This window comes from Alosa pseudoharengus, unplaced genomic scaffold (genome assembly GCF_046254945.1).
Source record: "Alosa pseudoharengus isolate Yale_2024_CS ecotype anadromous, Long Island Sound unplaced genomic scaffold, YU_APseudo_1.1 YU_APseudo_1.1_scf_3, whole genome shotgun sequence".
In the NCBI taxonomy this organism is placed as follows: Eukaryota; Metazoa; Chordata; class Actinopteri; order Clupeiformes; family Clupeidae; genus Alosa; species Alosa pseudoharengus.
The window spans coordinates 14,013,419-14,031,874 of record NW_027468718.1 but is presented as its reverse complement, the minus strand read 5'-3'; the positions used below and the strand labels follow the sequence as shown (position 1 = coordinate 14,031,874).

Genomic DNA, 18,456 nt, shown 5'->3' with positions numbered 1-18,456 from the left:
ACAACGTGTTCTGTTCCCTTTTGAGTAAAAACTATTAGGCCTACAGTCATTGGAATAAACATTATAGTTTTGATATACTTCTAATGATTCGATTTGAAAATGTAATGTGCTTGGTTTTAAATAATGCTATGTTTCAGTGAAAATCTCAAAATGGCCTTGGGAGGGTGGTAGCGTGTTCGTATACCGCACGCGCGCCCGGGGTTCAAATCCCGCCATGTTCATAATTGCTATGCGTTAGCATCAGTGGCGGAGCTAGGGGGTGGCTTAGGGGGCTTAAGTCCCGAATCTTTTTTCAAAAGCCCCGAATCTTTTTTTAGTGTTTTAAATTCCCGGCAACTCTTATTTCCAATATAACTTCCCCTCGGTTTCTCCATAAATGTCACCAAATGCTCTATTACTGAGGAAATGTATCCCTTATTTTCAAAGCCCAATATTGAAAAATCATTTAACTTGCTACACGATCTATGCCAGGTCTCTGGGCTATCCGCTATGGTGATTTCAATGGTTAGATTGATTTGTTTAGATCCAGTGAAAATGCTGCCTTGACAACGCTACGTCATGGCTTCGGTGTTCCAAAAAGCCTCTGTCAGAAGTCTGTCACTTTTACAGTCTGTGATAAAACACTTTGTGTACATGTTGTTGAAACGTTATGGATATTAGAAAGTTTTTCAAAAGACCACCCAGCTCCGTTCAAGCAACAGCATCGCCCAGTGAACTGACGGATGGTGTTGTTTCAGGTTGGTGATTTCACGTTAAGAGCTTTCAGTCAGTTAGGCAGGCTAACGTTAGGCTACTTGGCTAGCTCCCTAAATGCTTAACGTTAACGTTAAATGTCCTCGTTCGTCGGCGGAAAAGGCAAATTCAATACTCTCATAGGCTAGCTAAGCCTACTGCAGAATAAGAAATTCCAGCTCCCAAAACAAAGTGATCCTCGTCTTGTAATAAATTAGGCTACACTGTTTTGAAATGTCAGAAAAACCCATTAACAGTTATCTGCCCATGTCAACTTTTCAGTGTCATTATGTTGCACAAAATAATGTTAACTGTTAGCCTACCTTAAAACCTTGTTGATATCCTATCCACCACCACAGATCTTAAAATCCAAGAGTCCACATAAATATAAGTCATGTTATGTTGTTTTGGCTGCCTAACTAATTATTAACAACAAAAAAAAAACATTACAATGATATATTGAGAGGAAAGGGCCCTTTCCATAAGTGTGTTAATCAAGCACCATGCAGTCTGCATTCATAATCTAGGTGCTTGATTTTATGCACCTGTGTAAAGGGGCCTGATGAAACCTATGAATAATCTTGCTAAATTACAAAATTAATATAATTTAGAAACGCCTATGTCAAGATGATAATGCATTCCTTCTAAAATACCCTTGTATCATGATGACTGGCCATACTGTAATTATATCATAATATTATGTATATTATAGTATAAGATATTCTATATATTTGTCACACAGATGAGATCAGGGAAGAGGAAGAAGGAGAATAGCAATAATAAACAATAATGTAATATCAAACAATAGCCTAATGAAAATAAACAAATACTATAATATACAAACCATAAGAAACGCTTAATTAACTAAGTACATGCTAAACAGATATGAACAGATATTGCCTCTTGAAAGACCCAAAACTATACATTTTACACAGTGTAGTGCCAGTCAGATACCTTGAATCTGTTGAATGTTAGTTTCACATTTTTTAAGTCTCAATGTGTCCATTAGTTTACACAAAATTCACTATAGTCATTATTTAGCCAAATAACTTTCAGTGTCCCGCCGGCGGGACGGTTACCCCCCTTCTCCACACATTCTAAATCAATTGTATGCACCATATTGCTATGTAGCATAGTAATGTTATACACCATTTCAAAGCTTTGACTCTTGGGAATCCAAAAATGACAACTTTTTTTCATGTACAATCTGTATAGTGCTTTACATTCTCAGAATAATTTTATTATCTCTCAATTAAATTTGATCCAAAATGCCCCCCTCCCCCTCCTCCGCTTTTGGTGATACCCTGACTTCTGGCTGCAGTGTAGCTGCAGCACAATAAGTAGATGCCTCATATTGGGTACTGAAATATTCACAAGAATCCATAGAAATTGAATCTTCATGTTGTTGTATTATCCAATATTAGTTGTACAGATGTATAGTCTATCTTATACACACTCATTGAACCAACAAAGTAAATGCAAAAATAGAGACTTTTTTGTAATTATTCCATATTTTGTGTAGTCAGTCTATATCAGAACACCTGACATACAATCTAAATAGTCCACAAGAATCCTCAAAGTGTTACCTTTTATTTGAGACCAGGATTATGCTTCTACACAAAGGGGTTCATGTGCAGTAAGCATTTGATTGTCAGTATGCATTTTGGATAACAAAAAGTCCTATAGGGAGTATCCATAGGCATTTTACAAAACGCATGGGCATACCTTGGCAAATAATAGTCTAAACTTAAAGCACTCATATTTTCATTCTATATTAATCAACTTTTGCACACAGCTTCACAAGACCTGGTGGGGCGTAGTTGTGTTTCTAAGGGATATCAAGTGACCTAGAGGGCTGAAATGTGGTCAGTTCAGAGATGCTTGTAATCCGGCAGAAAGAAAAAACTATATTCTAGCCTCTGTAGCTCTTTGTCAGTACATCACACAGTTATCTTGACTGCTTCCTACGAAAGCTACAGGTTCTCAGCTTTCTATAGGGGTCCAGCACTTGATGGTTGACCCCAAAAGAGGTGGGAACAATGCCCTTGTAAATAGGCACAGTGCAATTTCAGGCAAAAACTTGACATTTTTACTGAGAACTATGTAGTTAGGGGGTTATTTAAAAAAATTAAAAATTAAATGGGCTAAGCCCCGAATGTTTACAATGTTTGGCTCCGCCCCTGCTAATAATGTATATGTAGTTCTATGTCACTGTGATTTGTATGTTTACCAAAGGGGGAGATTACGATTCCTATTTTTTAAACCCAGAATCAAACTGAAGAAAGGAAATAGTTTTTGTTGGTGTACAGTTGGTGTATTTGACAGATGTTTGCTATTAAACCGTACTTGATGCTGGTCTCTTCTAAAAGGCATTTCTCTTCCTCAAGGCTGCTGAACTGTCCACAACTATGTGCTGCTGCTGACTGTCCAAAATCTTCTTTTTAATGCTGCTGTCAGGAGTCAAGTCAGAGATATACAGCATCAGACATACACACATTTAGGTTTAATCTGACATAGAAAACAAAAGGCTTGCAAAAGTGCAGTAGCGTCAAAGTGTCTGTCTTGAATCCTCAGAGTGTACATGCGATGTAAACAAAAGAATGCCACAACAACAGTACAAAGAAAGAAAAGTGTTTATTTGGCAACATGTTTTTGACATCTTTTTCCTCTTTTAATAGCCAGTTAGGGGGAGAAAATGGGACAGAGAGAGAAAAAAGAACATAAATTGTCATCAAGCTCACGTCAAGCAAACAGACTCAATCAGTTATAAAAACAAGTACAATGACAAGTGTTGCAACTCTACAAGGCAGGGCACACTAAACCTGACCACCTCAACATGGCTCCCAAACAAAAGCCAGACAACACATCCGTTAGATTGACGCAACCACAGTCCAACCATTTGTACAGACACATTCAGAAAATTTTTGCAACTGCAGTTGCAGTTGAATTTGTTGCAGTTTTTGATGGCATGCACTCCCAAAAAAGTTCTCCCTAAAAAGAACCTGCTGTTCTTAATGGCACTCATCTTGGGAGTGGATGCCACCTTCATCACATCACGATGTTGGCAACATAGCACGCTTCCTACAAAAATATCTTGCAACAGACGGTCATCAGCAAGGCTATTTGTTTTCACAGTTCAACAAAAGGGTGTAAAGAGGCATATGATTCAGCCAAATTTAACGGGAGAAAAAAAAAAAAAGTGATCCCCAAAGTTCCTACAAAACTCAGTTTGAGCAATTCTTTCCAACCCACGATTCCCAGCTGTAGGTTGTTATCTTGTTTTGGCCACCAGGGGGAGCAACGTGACCAGTGCGGCCAAAAGTTCTCAGTAATCGGCATTCACAACTGAAGCACCTTAGAATAGAAGTGAACTCAGCGTCCATGAAAGGCCTCTAAAGTGTTACGGTCATCCTTTAATAATAGAGGGGGGGGGGGGGGCTACCCTGGCTCTGCCAAAAACTAAGCTTCCTGGAAACTCTCTCAGTAAGCAGTTAACTCTGAATGGGAAAGGGGCATGATCTGGAGGTCATTCATCAGATCACCTGATTTAATTCACAGCAGGATCATGGCTAGATTCCTGCCTGATTAGGGCAGCTTCAATACCAGATCGGGCTCAGGGTAAGAACTGCACCAAAACCAGAGTTGGATCAGCAGCAGATCAGGACAGGACTTGGACCAGAGTCAGCTGCTAAGCTAAAACTGACCCTGGGTTGACCACATATTTCTCCAACTGTAAGAAAGACCAATAAACAAAAACAAAGGCTGTTTGGTACAGAAAGGCGTTTCTCGTCTGATTTTTCCCATCTAAGAGACGGACAGACAGAGAGAGAGCGAGCGAGCGAGCATCGTCCAGCATCTATGTGGGCAACAGGGCTCCTGGGCTGGACGAGCATTTGAATATACTCAACATCCTGTGCATCGTGACTGAGGAAGTGAGGTCATAAAAGCGATGACACTGACCTTTAGCGTTTCTGCGTTAGCATTAGCAGATTAGAGCCAGAGGAAGGGAAATAAAAGGCCGACCTGCTGATTTGCTGTTAGCCAGGCAAAGCGATCGAGAATTTTAGTGTTGATGACAAGACCCAGAAGACATTTTCTTTTGCAAAAGTTAACTAATATATGGCATGTGTAATGGATTTGGTAAGACCATAAAAAAGAGGGAACATTTCACCAATATCTTTTTTTTTTTTGTCGAGCAGGGTCATTTACAGGGGGGGGGGGGGGGGGGGGGGGGGGTCTGTTAGTGTTGGTCACCTCCATGTTACAGCGAAGGCCCTAAAGTGCCACAGTTTCTTTCACAAAGTCAACATACAGTGGTCACTGTCCTTATTTTTAAAAAGTAAGAAACTGGATTTGAATTTTTTTTTTTGAAAATGAAAAACAAAAAAGCTGAGACCAGACATTGAGACCTACCTTAAGCATTATATATATAAAAAAAAATCGAATTTTTCTTTTCTTGTTGTCATTTACAGATGAAACAGGCTCTGTGGTTGAGCTTATTCCTCAGTGGTGTTTGAATTGGAGGGGGTCGCTGGGGGGGCTCGTAAGGTCCATGGGGAGGCGTTTAGAGTAAACAGCACCTCTCCTTGAAGCTCTTCTTGTTCTTTTTGTTCTTTCCCTTGCCGTTTTTGTCCTTGTTTTCCGACATCTTTTTGGATCTCACCTCCCTCATGAGGTCGAAAAACACCTTGGAGGAGAGAAAGAGAGAGAGAGAGAGAGAGAAAGACGAAAACAACAAGAACAGTTAAAAACAGATGTGTGGACTTTCTAAATGCTTGAATATTTCATTAGCATCTATGCTGGGTGGACGCCGGTGACACACGCAACTATGTGACCTGATTCAGATAACATTCCACCAGAGACTCTAAAACAACAGCCGAAAGTAAGACTCAAACGGTCTAGAAAAGAAAGCCAACTGGCTTCAGACCATATCTGTGATTGCAGAAGTGTATCCAGAAAGAACAATTTAACTAAATGAACCAGAACACAAAACCTTTGGCCTTATGTGAACAGACAATCTCAAGCGTTTTTTTTTAAATTGTCTAAAATTGTTGAGAATTGCTTTTACCATTGTTGTCGCTTTGGCTAAAAATGTGTCAGCCAAATGTAATGTAATGTAATGTAAAGCTTGTCCCCAGGGGCCTTGAAGAAAACAGATAGCTAGACTTCCCATGGTCATATTAGCAAGATTTCTGAGCAGCAGGCACACCAAGTAAGACCCATCTAGTGAAACCTGTATTAGGCAGCAGACATGGCCTCCCTGCTATGTGAAATATCCCCCAGTGACTACATTTCGATGCAAATGAAGAGTTCCGCCTGTGCACGGGCTCACTACCCCCTCGAGAGAGAGTAGAGAAGGAAGTCTTCCTCTTCCTGAGGGAGGCTGTGTGTGCTGTGTGTACTTTCAGCCCTCTGCCTCAGAGAGTCAATCTAATGCCATGGCAACCATGGCCCTAACTGGACAAGGCATTTGCCACGCGGGGCTCCCAGCATTGTTCCGCGTCACAAGGACAGAGAAAAGAAAAGTGCAGGGTTTCTGCAGTTTTCAACAAAATAAAAAAATTGCGGTTAACGCCTTTTTCAAAAACGTCAAAATAGGCGATAGAAGAAGTGGTAAATGAGTATAGATATTTAAGACCTACTATGCAATCTCTGGACGTATTTAAGACTTTTTAGGCCTAAAATTGAGAGTTCTTAAGACCCTGAGGAAACCGGTTTTCAGCCAGTTTTCAACCTGTGGTCCGTGGCCCACTTGTGGTCCGTGAGGACATTGCTGGTGGTCCCTGACCATGGATTCAGTCATGTAGTATCAATGTGTGAATCAGTATTTTTATTCAATGGTGGTCCTGGTGTTACATAACTAGTCACCATGGTGGGCCCTGGTTCACAATCAGTTGAAAAACCCCTGGTCTACACTATCAACGTGAGCAGTGGCGAGGACAAGTGTGCTCTTCTCCCACCTGGTCTTTAATACTACACATAGAACGTCTTAAGCAGGCGGGGTGGCTGTACCTTGTCGACGTTGGCGCGCGTCTTGGCGGAAGTCTCCACGTACTGGACGTTCCACTCCTCGGCCTTCCCCCGCGCCTCGTCCACCATAACCTGCCGCCGGTCCTCCAGGTCCGACTTGTTGCCCACCAGCAGCAGAGGGATCTTATCCTCCTCCGCCTTCACCCGCAGGATCTGCTCCCTGTAGGACACACGCGCACGCACACGCACACACACACGAACGCATGCACAGACATGAACGCACGCACACACACACACAAACGCACACACATAAACACACAAACATAATCAATACAAGCAATAAACACCAATGTGTAAGAATTTAAGTATACAAAACATACATGAGTACTTATACAACATTTTAAAAGGCAAGGAAGTAGACACACACACACACACACACACACACACACACAACACACACACAGACAATATCCACACAGTGATCATATAAGCATGTCTAGTCTACATACAAAAATGCATGGTTGAATGCAAGAACATGGGTACACACACACAGACACATACACACAGAACAAAGACAAAAGACCACACCCATGCAAGGAAACAGTGAAATATACACAGTGAAATGCATACAGATTGAAGAGACCTCCAAAACACACAGACACACACACACACACACACACACACACAGATGCACACTCACACAGACACACACTCAAAACAATCTATACCCATCATCAAAACAATTAATAGCCCTACCACAGCAAACATGCCCAGCTGGAGATTTCACAGCGGGTCACATTATCTGGTCAATATTATTCCAGTTTGGAACGCATGGAATTCCAGCTTCCACTTCCCCCGTCTAGATTTCCCCTGGGTCTGTTTGGCTTTCCCAAAAATGTCACCTACACAGCAGTGCAGAGCCTTCAGCAGTGCAGAGCCTTCAGCAGTGCAGAGCCTACAGCAGTGCAGAGCCTTCAGCAGTGCAGAGCCTACAGCAGTGCAGAGCCTTCAGCAGTGGTTTATGGACAAACCTCGGAGTTAGAGGTAAACCCCCTCAGAGCACTAAGAGCCAGACAAAGCCAAAGGGCACTTGTTCTATTGTTGTTGTTTACCACTTACTACAAGTGAACCTACAGTAACTGTAATTGTGTGTGTGTGTGTGTGTGTGTGTGTGTGTGTGTGTGTCCACAGTAGTGTTCATGTGCATCACATGTGGTGCTGCTTTTCTCAGGGCCGAATGCACACTGAGCCTTATCTCTGTGAGAGCATGCATGAGAGATAGTGGGATCATTAAATACTATGGAGCTGTAATGTGCATTTACTGCCCAAGTCTCATTTTATGCCACACCATGCTGCGCAAAACAAGAGAGAATACCTATGTCTACTGAGTGTGTGTGTGTGTGTGTGTGTGTGTGTGTGTGTGTGTGTGTGTGTGTGTGTGTGTGTGTGTGAGAGAGAGACTTTGCATATGTGTGGTTGGGAGCTGAATAGTGTTTTCAGTAGGTGTGGCCTTGAGTGTGAGTGTGATCGTGAGTGTGTGTGATCGTGAGTGTGAGTGTGTGTGTGTGAGAGTGTACAGTACGTGTGTGTGTGTGTGTGTGTGTGTGTGTGTGTGTGTGTGTGTGTGTGTGTGTGTGTGTGTGTGTGTGCCGCTCCACTGACCTGAACTCTGCGGTAGCAGTGAAGGACTCGTGCTCGGTGATGGAGAAGACTAGCAGGAACCCCTCTCCGCTGCGGAAGTAGTTGTCCCTGATGGCGGCGTAGTCCTCCTGGCCCGCCGTGTCCAGGATGTCGATCTGGACCTCCTCCCCGTCCAGCACCACCTTCTTCCTGTAGCTGTCCGCCTTAGTGGGCTCATAGTCCTCCACAAACTACACACACAGAAACAGAGACATATTCACTTATTCACATTATTTCTTATTAGATCTTATTTAGGAATTACTACCGCATTAGTCAACACTAGTGCTAGTGCAGAGATCTTATTTAGGAATTACTACCGCATTAGTCAACACTAGTACTAGTGCAAAGATCTTAGTTAGGAATTACTACCGCATTAGTCAATACTAGTGCTAGTGCAGAGATCTTAGTTAGGAATTACTACCGCATTAGTCAATACTAGTACTAGTGTAGAGATCTTAGCTAATAGGAATTACTACCGCATTAGTCAATACTAGTACTAGTGCAAAGATCTTAGCTAATAGGAATTACTACCGCATTAGTCAACACTAGTACTAGTGCAGAGATCTTAGTTAGGAATTACTACCGCATTAGTCAATACTAGTACTAGTGCAAAGATCTTAGCTAATAGGAATTACTACCGCATTAGTCAATACTAGTACTAGTGCAAAGATCTAAGCTAATAGGAATTACTACCGCATTAGTCAACACTAGTACTAGTGCAGAGATCTTAGTTAGGAATTACTACCGCATTAGTCAATACTAGTACTAGTGTAGAGATCTTAGCTAATAGGAATTACTACCGCATAAGTCAATACTAGTACTAGTGTAGAGATCTTAGCTAATAGGAATTACTACCGCATTAGTCAATACTAGTACTAGTTCAAAGATCTTAGCTAATAGGAATTACTACCGCATTAGTCAACACTAGTACTAGTGCAGAGATCTTAGTTAGGAATTACTACCGCATTAGTCAATACTAGTACTAGTGCAAAGATCTTAGCTAATAGGAATTACTACCGCATTAGTCAATACTAGTACTAGTGCAAAGATCTAAGCTAATAGGAATTACTACCGCATTAGTCAACACTAGTACTAGTGCAGAGATCTTAGTTAGGAATTACTACCGCATTAGTCAATACTAGTACTAGTGCAAAGATCTTAGCTAATAGGAATTACTACCGCATTAGTCAATACTAGTACTAGTGCAAAGATCTAAGCTAATAGGAATTACTACCGCATTAGTCAACACTAGTACTAGTGCAGAGATCTTAGTTAGGAATTACTACCGCATTAGTCAATACTAGTACTAGTGCAGAGATCTTAGCTAATAGGAATTACTACTGCATGAGTCAATACTGGTACTGGAGGATGCAGACATTATACTAACTAGTCAAAGTATGGATGGAGGAGAGAGTGGTAGAAGAAGGAGGTAGAGGAGGGAAGAGGAGAGGAAGGAGGTAGAGGAGGGAAGAGAGGAAAGAGGAGAGGAGGAAAGAAAGGGAATGCATGGAAAGTGCATGTTAGGTGTGTCAGGTTGTTAGAAGTGTTTGTTAGAAGAATTAGTCTTTAAGAATTTCTTGAAGATGGAGAGGGACGCCCCTGCTCTGGTGGCACTTGGCAGGTTGTTCCACCATTGGCCTTTCTTGGAGGAGCGCAGTGGCCGTAGGGTAACATAAGCCTTTATGAGACCATTTAACTGGATGGAAGCAGACCCAGCATTCACTTTGTTAGCAAACATTAGTGACTGATTGAATTTGAGAGAGAAAGAAAGAAAGAAAAAAAATGAGAGAAAGAGGTTGAGAGAGAGAGAGAGAAAGAGAGAGAGAGAGAGAGAGAGCAAGAGAGATGGGTCAGTAATGGTATCCAAGGCACATAGCCACAGTTCGGTTTCTCAATATACTACAAATATGCATTAAAACTGCCAAGAGAATCAACTCAGTCCATTTGGAAAGTTACACTGCCCATTGAGAGCAGGGTGTTTATACTTTTCACTGCTTGACTGGACTACAAATATTTTTTCCACAATGAATTTCCAATGTCCTAAACCTCTACATAATTCATTAGAAAATAGCATATGCATAATGCATGTTTTGTTGTGTGTTAGTTAGTTTGTTTTGGAGTGCTCTTGGACCGTTGTGCTCTTGCTCCATTCAACCAGAATAGGCATATTTTAAGGGTTAGAGGAGCTCAGTGAGAAGCGAGAGAGAGAGAGAGAATGAGAGAGAGAGAATGAAAAAAGAAACAGAGATAGTGAAAGAGAGGGCACAATTTCTCCCTCTACATTATGTATGGTTCTACTGCATCATGTATTCATAACGCTATGCTTCATATTTAGATGGATGACACTGTAAATGCCTCTCCATTATTTATATTATGTACTGCAGTACCTAATACTAATATACTTGTTTTTTCATATCATATATTCATAACACCAGGCTTGATATTAAAAGCCTATACAATGGTCTAGCCGTGTGATATCTGCCTGAGTGTCTAATAGTAGTGTACACACAGAACACGCCTACACGGTGAAGCTAGGTGGTCACATACCCACCCCGACTTTAGTGAAGTTTAGTTACACCTTTGAATAGGGAAAAAGCCCACACAAAACTTTCAGTGTTAATGGGAATGTCCCTGTGAACGTGTACGGAACGTGTACGGAGGATGTTCAGGCGGAGCTCACCTCGTCGTACATGAACTGGAGGGTGAGGGCAGACTTGCCCACGCCGCCACTTCCCACCATGATGACCTTGTGCAGGGCCAGGGAACTCTGGTTCTTGCTTTTACTGGCTGCCATCTCGAGACACTCTGCGTTCACCCTCAGAAAACCCCCACCAAACTCCTCCTGTGACTGCCACCACCTGACCAGGTCAACGAGAGGGAGAGAGAGAGAGAGAGAGAGAGAGAGAGGGGCAAAAGGTTAGTCCACAGAGGTCAACACAGAGGTCAACTTCGAACCCAGTGTCTTCAGAGGTCACCACCACAGCAGTGTAATGACTTTAACATTTGACGTTGGGCTTTTGTGAGTCTCTGAACGTATCCATGTGTGGTTTTATGAATGAAAAATAAAAAAAGGTTTTCTCAAAAAGTCTGCCATGGTCTGCCAGGTTACCATGCCCAGTGGTAATTCAATGCATGGTCACTAAAGCCCTTAAAGACACAAACAGTCATACACTCTATAGTGTGTAATATTCCGTTAGCCCTGTGCAGTCATGACACAGGAAGGGTGACACCAAGAGCAAACTTCCCTCTTAAGTCAACACTGTGGTGCTTAAGGTGGGTGTGTGCTTTCAGTTTTACACTGCACGCCAAAACAATGCTCATTGTGAGACATGGGGCGCGGGAGTAGAGAAAAACTAAATACAACTGAATGAGGCCCAAACACATAGATAGATAGATAGATAGATAGATAGATAGATAGATGGATAGATAGATATACTTTATTGATCCCTAGGGGAAATTCAAGAATTACATTAAAACACACAGCCTGCTGCTGCAACACCACCAGGCATGTAAACACTGGGGTTGCACACGCACGCTAATGATTTACATTTGCACTCATTTAGCAGACACTGTTATCCAAAGCGACTTATAGACCCTTTCAACAATAAAAACAAAAACAACGCTTGAACGTTCTATTTGGTTCCCAATCTACTTCCTCTAACATATGGAATGTTAAAACGGAAGCCTTGTGGGGCCAACTATGATGCTGATAATGGAACTCTCTTGAAAGGGTCTTATAGGTCATTTTGTTAAGTGCCTTGCTTCAAGGGCACAACGGTGGAAGCTGGGAACTTTCAGGCTACTGCATGCTAGCCCAGCTCCTTAACCATAACACTACCACCACCCCCTGACTATAAACTATAAACAGTGCACACTAAACAAAGCCTTGCCTTACGTCATTTCCCCAAAACAATAGAGAAAGCACTTCCCCCAACATTACAATTGGTTCCGGATTACTTGTTGTCGACAAGTTGTCGTCAGTACTGGACACTTATCACTTAATTAATTTACTGCGGGAAATCCCCAACCCTGCCAACACCTCTCCTGTGTATATCTGACATTAGAATTACACTGCACTGTATCTCACAGTGTACCTCTTACAGAAGCAGACACCACTGGGACACATAGCATTGAACTGCTTCTCTAAATATGACCTCTACATGATTATTATAGCTAAATGGGACTTGGAATAGATAGACCATATATGATGTGTATGAGTAAAAATATACGGTGAATATAATGATGATGCCCTCTGTCTTTGAGGCCTGCTCCCTAATGCTCTTCTTCCCTTGCCGTAATAATAATAATAATAAATAATAACAATAATAATAAAATAAGTTACATAATAAGCCTTTCTCAAACTCAAGGTCCCTTTACATAGTGGAAAGTTAAATACAACAACAAACAAACAAAGAGAAAAAGTAAATAGCTGAAGTGACCCAGCTGGACTACACAAGAGAGTGTCCATCAGAAGCAGCGTTAATCCTGACCACACAGAGGCACAGACACCCATCAGAGGCACAGACACCCATCCTGACCACACAGAGGCACAGACACCCATCCTGTTGGCTGCTGAAAGGGAATTGACTTGATTAAATCAAGTCCCGTTCACCAGACCGGACTACAAAAGGAGGGGAGAGCTCTCGCCAGGTCCTCTCCAGCACCAGAGATTTAGATAGATCCAGTCAGAGAGAGAGAGAGAGAGAGAGAGAGAGAGAGAGAGAGAGAGAGAGAGAAAAAAAAAAAGCAGAACATCAACATCAACACTAATCGATTAGATGCAAAGTGAGTGTAGGGCCCAGCGGATGTTATTGATCGCTAATCGTCACGGGTGCCCAGAGAGAGAGAGAGAGAGAGAGAGAGAGACATGAGAGCAAAGGAGCCTGGGAACTGGGTGAGAGTTGGGGAACATCACACACGTCAGTGTGCACTCCAGACCACTAGGAGATCGCCAACGATTATGTCACACGTTACATCTAACACTAAACTCACAGAATAAGAGGCTGATTGCATTGCCGTGTTAATATTACAGACTAGTTTAAAAATAAGTCAAAAAATGGTTTTATTCATACAAATGAATATGCTTAGCAGTTTTGAGGACAACTAAGAGTGTTTGTGTTTGGTGTTTGCTGATAGCCAAGGGAGATTCAGTTGAGGAATTTTTATTCTCTGAACCACTATTAATGATCATAAATAACACACACACACACCAGTGATTGTTCTGGAAGACCTGTAGTTAGTTATGTTCTCGAGACGGAGCCTGGCAGTCGTCAAAAATCAAATAACAGTAAGGCCGTCACCGCTCCACTCAGCTGTGAAGCGACACAGAGAGCACACCGCTGCCCGGTGGTCAAGAGGGTGACACATTCCTGACTGCTCACTGTAGCTTTGTTTAAATTAGTCTGCATACCATACACCCCCACACACACATACACACCAGTGTTTCCCATACATTGACTTATTTGTGGCAGCCCACCACAATATCAACTTTGACCACCACACAATGATTTTCCTGGTTGTACTAAATTGTGCTTAAATCTGGTAAATCTGGTTCATCATAACCACACTGCACTAATATTTTAAAAACTGTTGCATTCAGGTTAATTCTGCAAACCTACCACCACAAATAGAATTCAATTCTGTGGGAAATACTGCACACATACTCTCTATCCAGTAGGACCATCACTAGGTACAGTACATGAAGATCGATGCCTGCACACCTAATATCTCACACGCACACACACACACACACACACACACACACACACACACACACACACACACACACACACACACACACACACACACACACACACACACACACACACACACACACACACACACACACACACACACACACACACACACACACACACACACAGACACAGACACAGACACAGACACAGTATTTGTATTGGTTGCTCCCAGTGTTTAAAAGGCACCTTAAGATCAGTATCAGAATACAGTAGTGGATACACTCCAAGAATCGACCCACTCGTCCTTTCTCTTTCCCTCTGCCTCATCCCATCTTTCAGCCTCCCTTCCTCTCCGCTTCTATCCCTCTCCTCTCTTCTACTCTTCCATCCCTCTCTCCTCTCTTCTACTCTTCCTCTCCTCTCCCCTTTTCTCTCGCTACTCTAGTGACACACATCTTTTTCCTCTTTCTTTGACACTCCCACCTTATTCACAACATGCAAACACACATGCATACCATTGCAGCAGCAATCAATGACCAGCTCAGTCGAACTCATTTGCACAACACACACACAAGACCCACCCCACACACACACACACATCGCCACTTTTCCAATTAACTACCAACCAGCTCAGTCGAATTCACTCACACAAAGAGTGTCACTTCACACATGGCCCCATCATGTCACCACCCCACCACACACACTACACACACACACACACACTACACACACACATATTGGAAAAGGAGAGGAAGCTGGAGTCTGCAGGACTCCCCATCCGCACGCCCCTGCTGTTTAAGCAGCTCAGATCCATCCCTTTTCCCCCACTGTGTTGAAACCGTGTCCGTGGCAGTGGTAATGTTCCATGCTGTGCACATGCTTGAGCTTGAACACCCCGTGGCTGAGACGGTGGGCTTTGGCAGTGCCGAGTGTGCTGGCGTGCTCGTGGTTGAGACGGTGGGCTTTGGCAGTGCCGAGTGTGCTGGCGTGCTCGTGGTTGAGACGGTGGGCTTTGGCAGTGCCGAGTGTGCTGGCGTGCTCGTGGTTGAGACGGTGGGCTTTGGCAGTGCCGAGTGTCCTGGCGTGCTCGTGGTTGAGATGGTGGGCTTTGGCAGTGCCGAATGTCCTGGCGTGCTCGTGGCCATGGTGGCCTTCCACTGCCGATTAAGCACCTCTGGGGCTCTCTGAAAGAGAAGCTATTTGGTGTCGGAACAAACTAAGTGCCATGCTGTGGTAGAGAGAGAGAGAGAGAGAGAGGCAAAGGGCTATACTCAAATTCTTCAACCTCACCTTAACTTACCTTGAATTTCCCCTGGGGATCAATAAAGTATCTATCTATCTATCTATCTAACTTCTGGCTGTTTTCCTGACATCTGGAGCCATGGGCACATTACACCCATCTATAAAAGTGGAGATAAATTGGACCCCAATAATTTCAGAGGCATCTGTGTGAACAGTAGTCTGGGGAAGGTGTTTAGCAGCATCATCAACGAAAGAATAGTAGCCTTCCTTAAGGAGCACGATGTCCTCAGCAAAAGTCAAATTGGATTTCTTCCAAATTACCGCACTACGGACCACATTTACACCCTACACACCCTAATAACTAAACATGTAAACCAAACACAAAAAGGAAAAATATTTGCTTGTTTTGTTGATTTCAAAAAAGCATTTGATTCAATCTGGCATGAAGGACTATTTTATAAACTTTTACAAAGTGGTGTAGGGGGTAAAGTTGACCAATTAGTTAAGGAAATGTACTCTGAAAACAGAAATGCTGTGAAAATTGGCGACATCCCAATTTTCACAGCATACTTCACTTAAAAAGGGCTGTAGCCTCAGTCTAACACTGTTCAATATTTACATCAATGAGTTAGCGGTGCCGTTGGAACAGTCTACAGCTCCTGGCCTTACCCTAAAAGAAAAATAAATTAAATTCCTCCTCTATGCAGACGACCTGGTGCTGATATCTCCCACTGCACAGGGACTACAGCAGCACCTGGACCTGCTAGAGAAATACTGTCAGCACTGGGCCCTGACAGTAAATCTAAAAAAGACAAACATTATGATATTCCAAAAGAAGCCCAGATGTCAGGAACACAGATACCCTTTCAATCTAGGCAGCACCGCCCTAGATCACACGATGCAGTACACTTACCTCGGCTTGATCATAACTGCATCGGGGAGCTTTAGCATGGCAGTGAATGCTCTAAAAGAAAAGGCTCGCAGAGCGCTATATGCAATAAAAAGAAACTTCTGGAACATAAACATACCAATTAAAGTTTGGTGCAAAATATTTGACTGTGTTATCCAGCCTATTGCGCTATATGGAAGTGAGGTATGGGGTCCACTCAGTGTGCACAGCTACACTAGATGGGACAAGCATCCTGTAGAATCCCTACATGCAGAATTCTGTCGATTAATTTTAAAAATCCAAAAGAAAACACCAACCAATGCATGTAGGGCAGAATTAGGCAGATTCCCATTGGCCATCAACATACAAAAGATAGCACTTAAATTCTGGATGCATCTCCAAACAAGTCCCAGAGACACACTGCATTTCATCGCAGCAAAAACTCAAGATCTGAACCCCGACAAGAATCCTCTGAGTCAGCTTGTACTGAGACTAAGTAATCCCCCTCTAACAAATACTAATACATTCTCTCAGCCTAGCTCTGCTTTTAGACTAAATCTCAACCAAATTATCCAGAAATCTAAAGAAAAATATTTGGAACAAAAAAACAAAACAAACTAGAATGTTATCGGTCCATAAAATCTAAATATGAATTAGAAGAATATCTCTCTACTGTCAGAGATATAAAGCAGAGACAGATCCTGACAAAATACAGACTCAGCGACCACAGCCTAGCCATAGAAAAAGGCAGACTAAGAAAGTCATGGTTGCCAAGAGAGCAAAGAGTCTGTGGTGTCTGTACGACAGGTGAGGTTGAGACGGAGGTGCACTTTCTTCTTCAGTGTAAGAAATATGAACTTATTAGAGATACCTACTTCGATAAATTTACCAACCTAATCCCGGAGATCCGAAACCTGGGAGAACAGGAAGTACTGCCTATCTTACTTGGACAGCAAGGACAGACAGCAGACATACTGCTAACTAGATGTACCGCAGAGCGGTACAAAATATGACCGCCGCCCAGTCCAGCACATTTTTTCCACAAAAAGAAATCACGCTGAAAGGCCTATATGATTCTAACTGTCTCACTAAATTGCATTATCCACACTCAATTCTCACTGGTATCTGCTAGACAACAAGCACCAAAACATGATTAGTTCATAGATTTCACATGTAAAATTAATTTTATACAACCCCACCTCCATCTTGCCTGTTTATAATTCTGAGAAATTTTTGATTGTTTGTGTTATGTTTATGTTATGTGTGTGTGTGTGTGTGTGTGCGTGCTTGTGTGTGTGCCTGTGCATGCAAGCGTACATTTGTCTACTGTGTGAGTATGTGTCATACGTATGATTACTGTGAATGTATGTGTGTGTGTGTGTATATCTGTTTGTGCACATGTGTGCACATGAAATGGGTTAACATGACCCCTGGAGGCAAACATACGGAAAAAAATGGTCATCCTAGGCCCTACAGTTCTCAAGATATTCACAGAGAACTGTGTCTGCCCTACCCTCCTTTCGGGGGGTCCAGTCCAGCGGGGCGGCTACAGATCAAAACGAAAAATGACGGTTCCATGCTATCCATGTGGGGGTACATGCCCACCAAGTTTTGTGTACCCCGGTCTTTCAGTGTCCCGGGAATCCTTGTTGGTGTACGTCACTAAATGTACACATAAATTATTTTATTGTAAGGCCCCCCATGAACGAAAGTACACAAAACTTGGCATGCATTTGGAGGGTGTCATAATGATCCTACACTTTTAATTTCGTGCAGTTTTGACCTTGTCAGCCAGAGATATTGTGATGAAAACACCTAATTTTTTGCTTTTTAATTTTTAACTAGGTGGCGCTATACATTAAAATAAGTGGTAATGGAATGGGTTGACATGCCCCCTCAAGACCAACATACATAAAAAAGGTGGACCTCCTAGGCCCTACGGTTCTCGAGATATTCACAGAAAACTGTCTCCGGCCACCTACAGGCCAGTTGGTGTATAGTAACATAAATTAATTTTTTGTGTGGCCCCCCCATGAACGGAATTCCACAAAACTTGGCGTGCATACAGATGGTGTCAATGATCCTACACTTCCAATTTCGTGCAGTTTTGACTATGTTAGGTCACAGATACCTTCAATTACAACACCTCATTTTTACTTTTTTGTGTTTAACTAGGTGGCGCTATACATGAAATGAGTGGTTATGGAATAGGTTGACATGGCCCCTTGAGATCAACATACAAAAAAA

The 18,456-nt window shown here is 42.5% G+C and overlaps 1 protein-coding gene across 2 annotated transcripts in view; it reads right to left on the bottom strand.

The window, feature by feature from the left end:
• Positions 1 to 3,347: 3,347 nt before the first annotated feature.
• The window catches only part of ralba (v-ral simian leukemia viral oncogene homolog Ba (ras related)), a 30,378-nt gene continuing 15,269 nt past the window's right edge, over positions 3,348 to 18,456 (bottom strand). For both annotated transcript variants that reach the window (XM_076263231.1, XM_076263232.1), the window contains exons 2-5: positions 11,063 to 11,240; positions 8,365 to 8,573; positions 6,745 to 6,922; positions 3,348 to 5,419 (exon numbers count right to left, since the gene is read on the bottom strand). In XM_076263231.1, the coding sequence (XP_076119346.1) occupies positions 5,297 to 5,419; positions 6,745 to 6,922; positions 8,365 to 8,573; positions 11,063 to 11,176 (624 nt within the window). In that variant the 5' untranslated portion in view covers positions 11,177 to 11,240 and the 3' untranslated portion in view covers positions 3,348 to 5,296. The remainder of the gene's footprint in view (positions 5,420 to 6,744; positions 6,923 to 8,364; positions 8,574 to 11,062; positions 11,241 to 18,456) is intronic.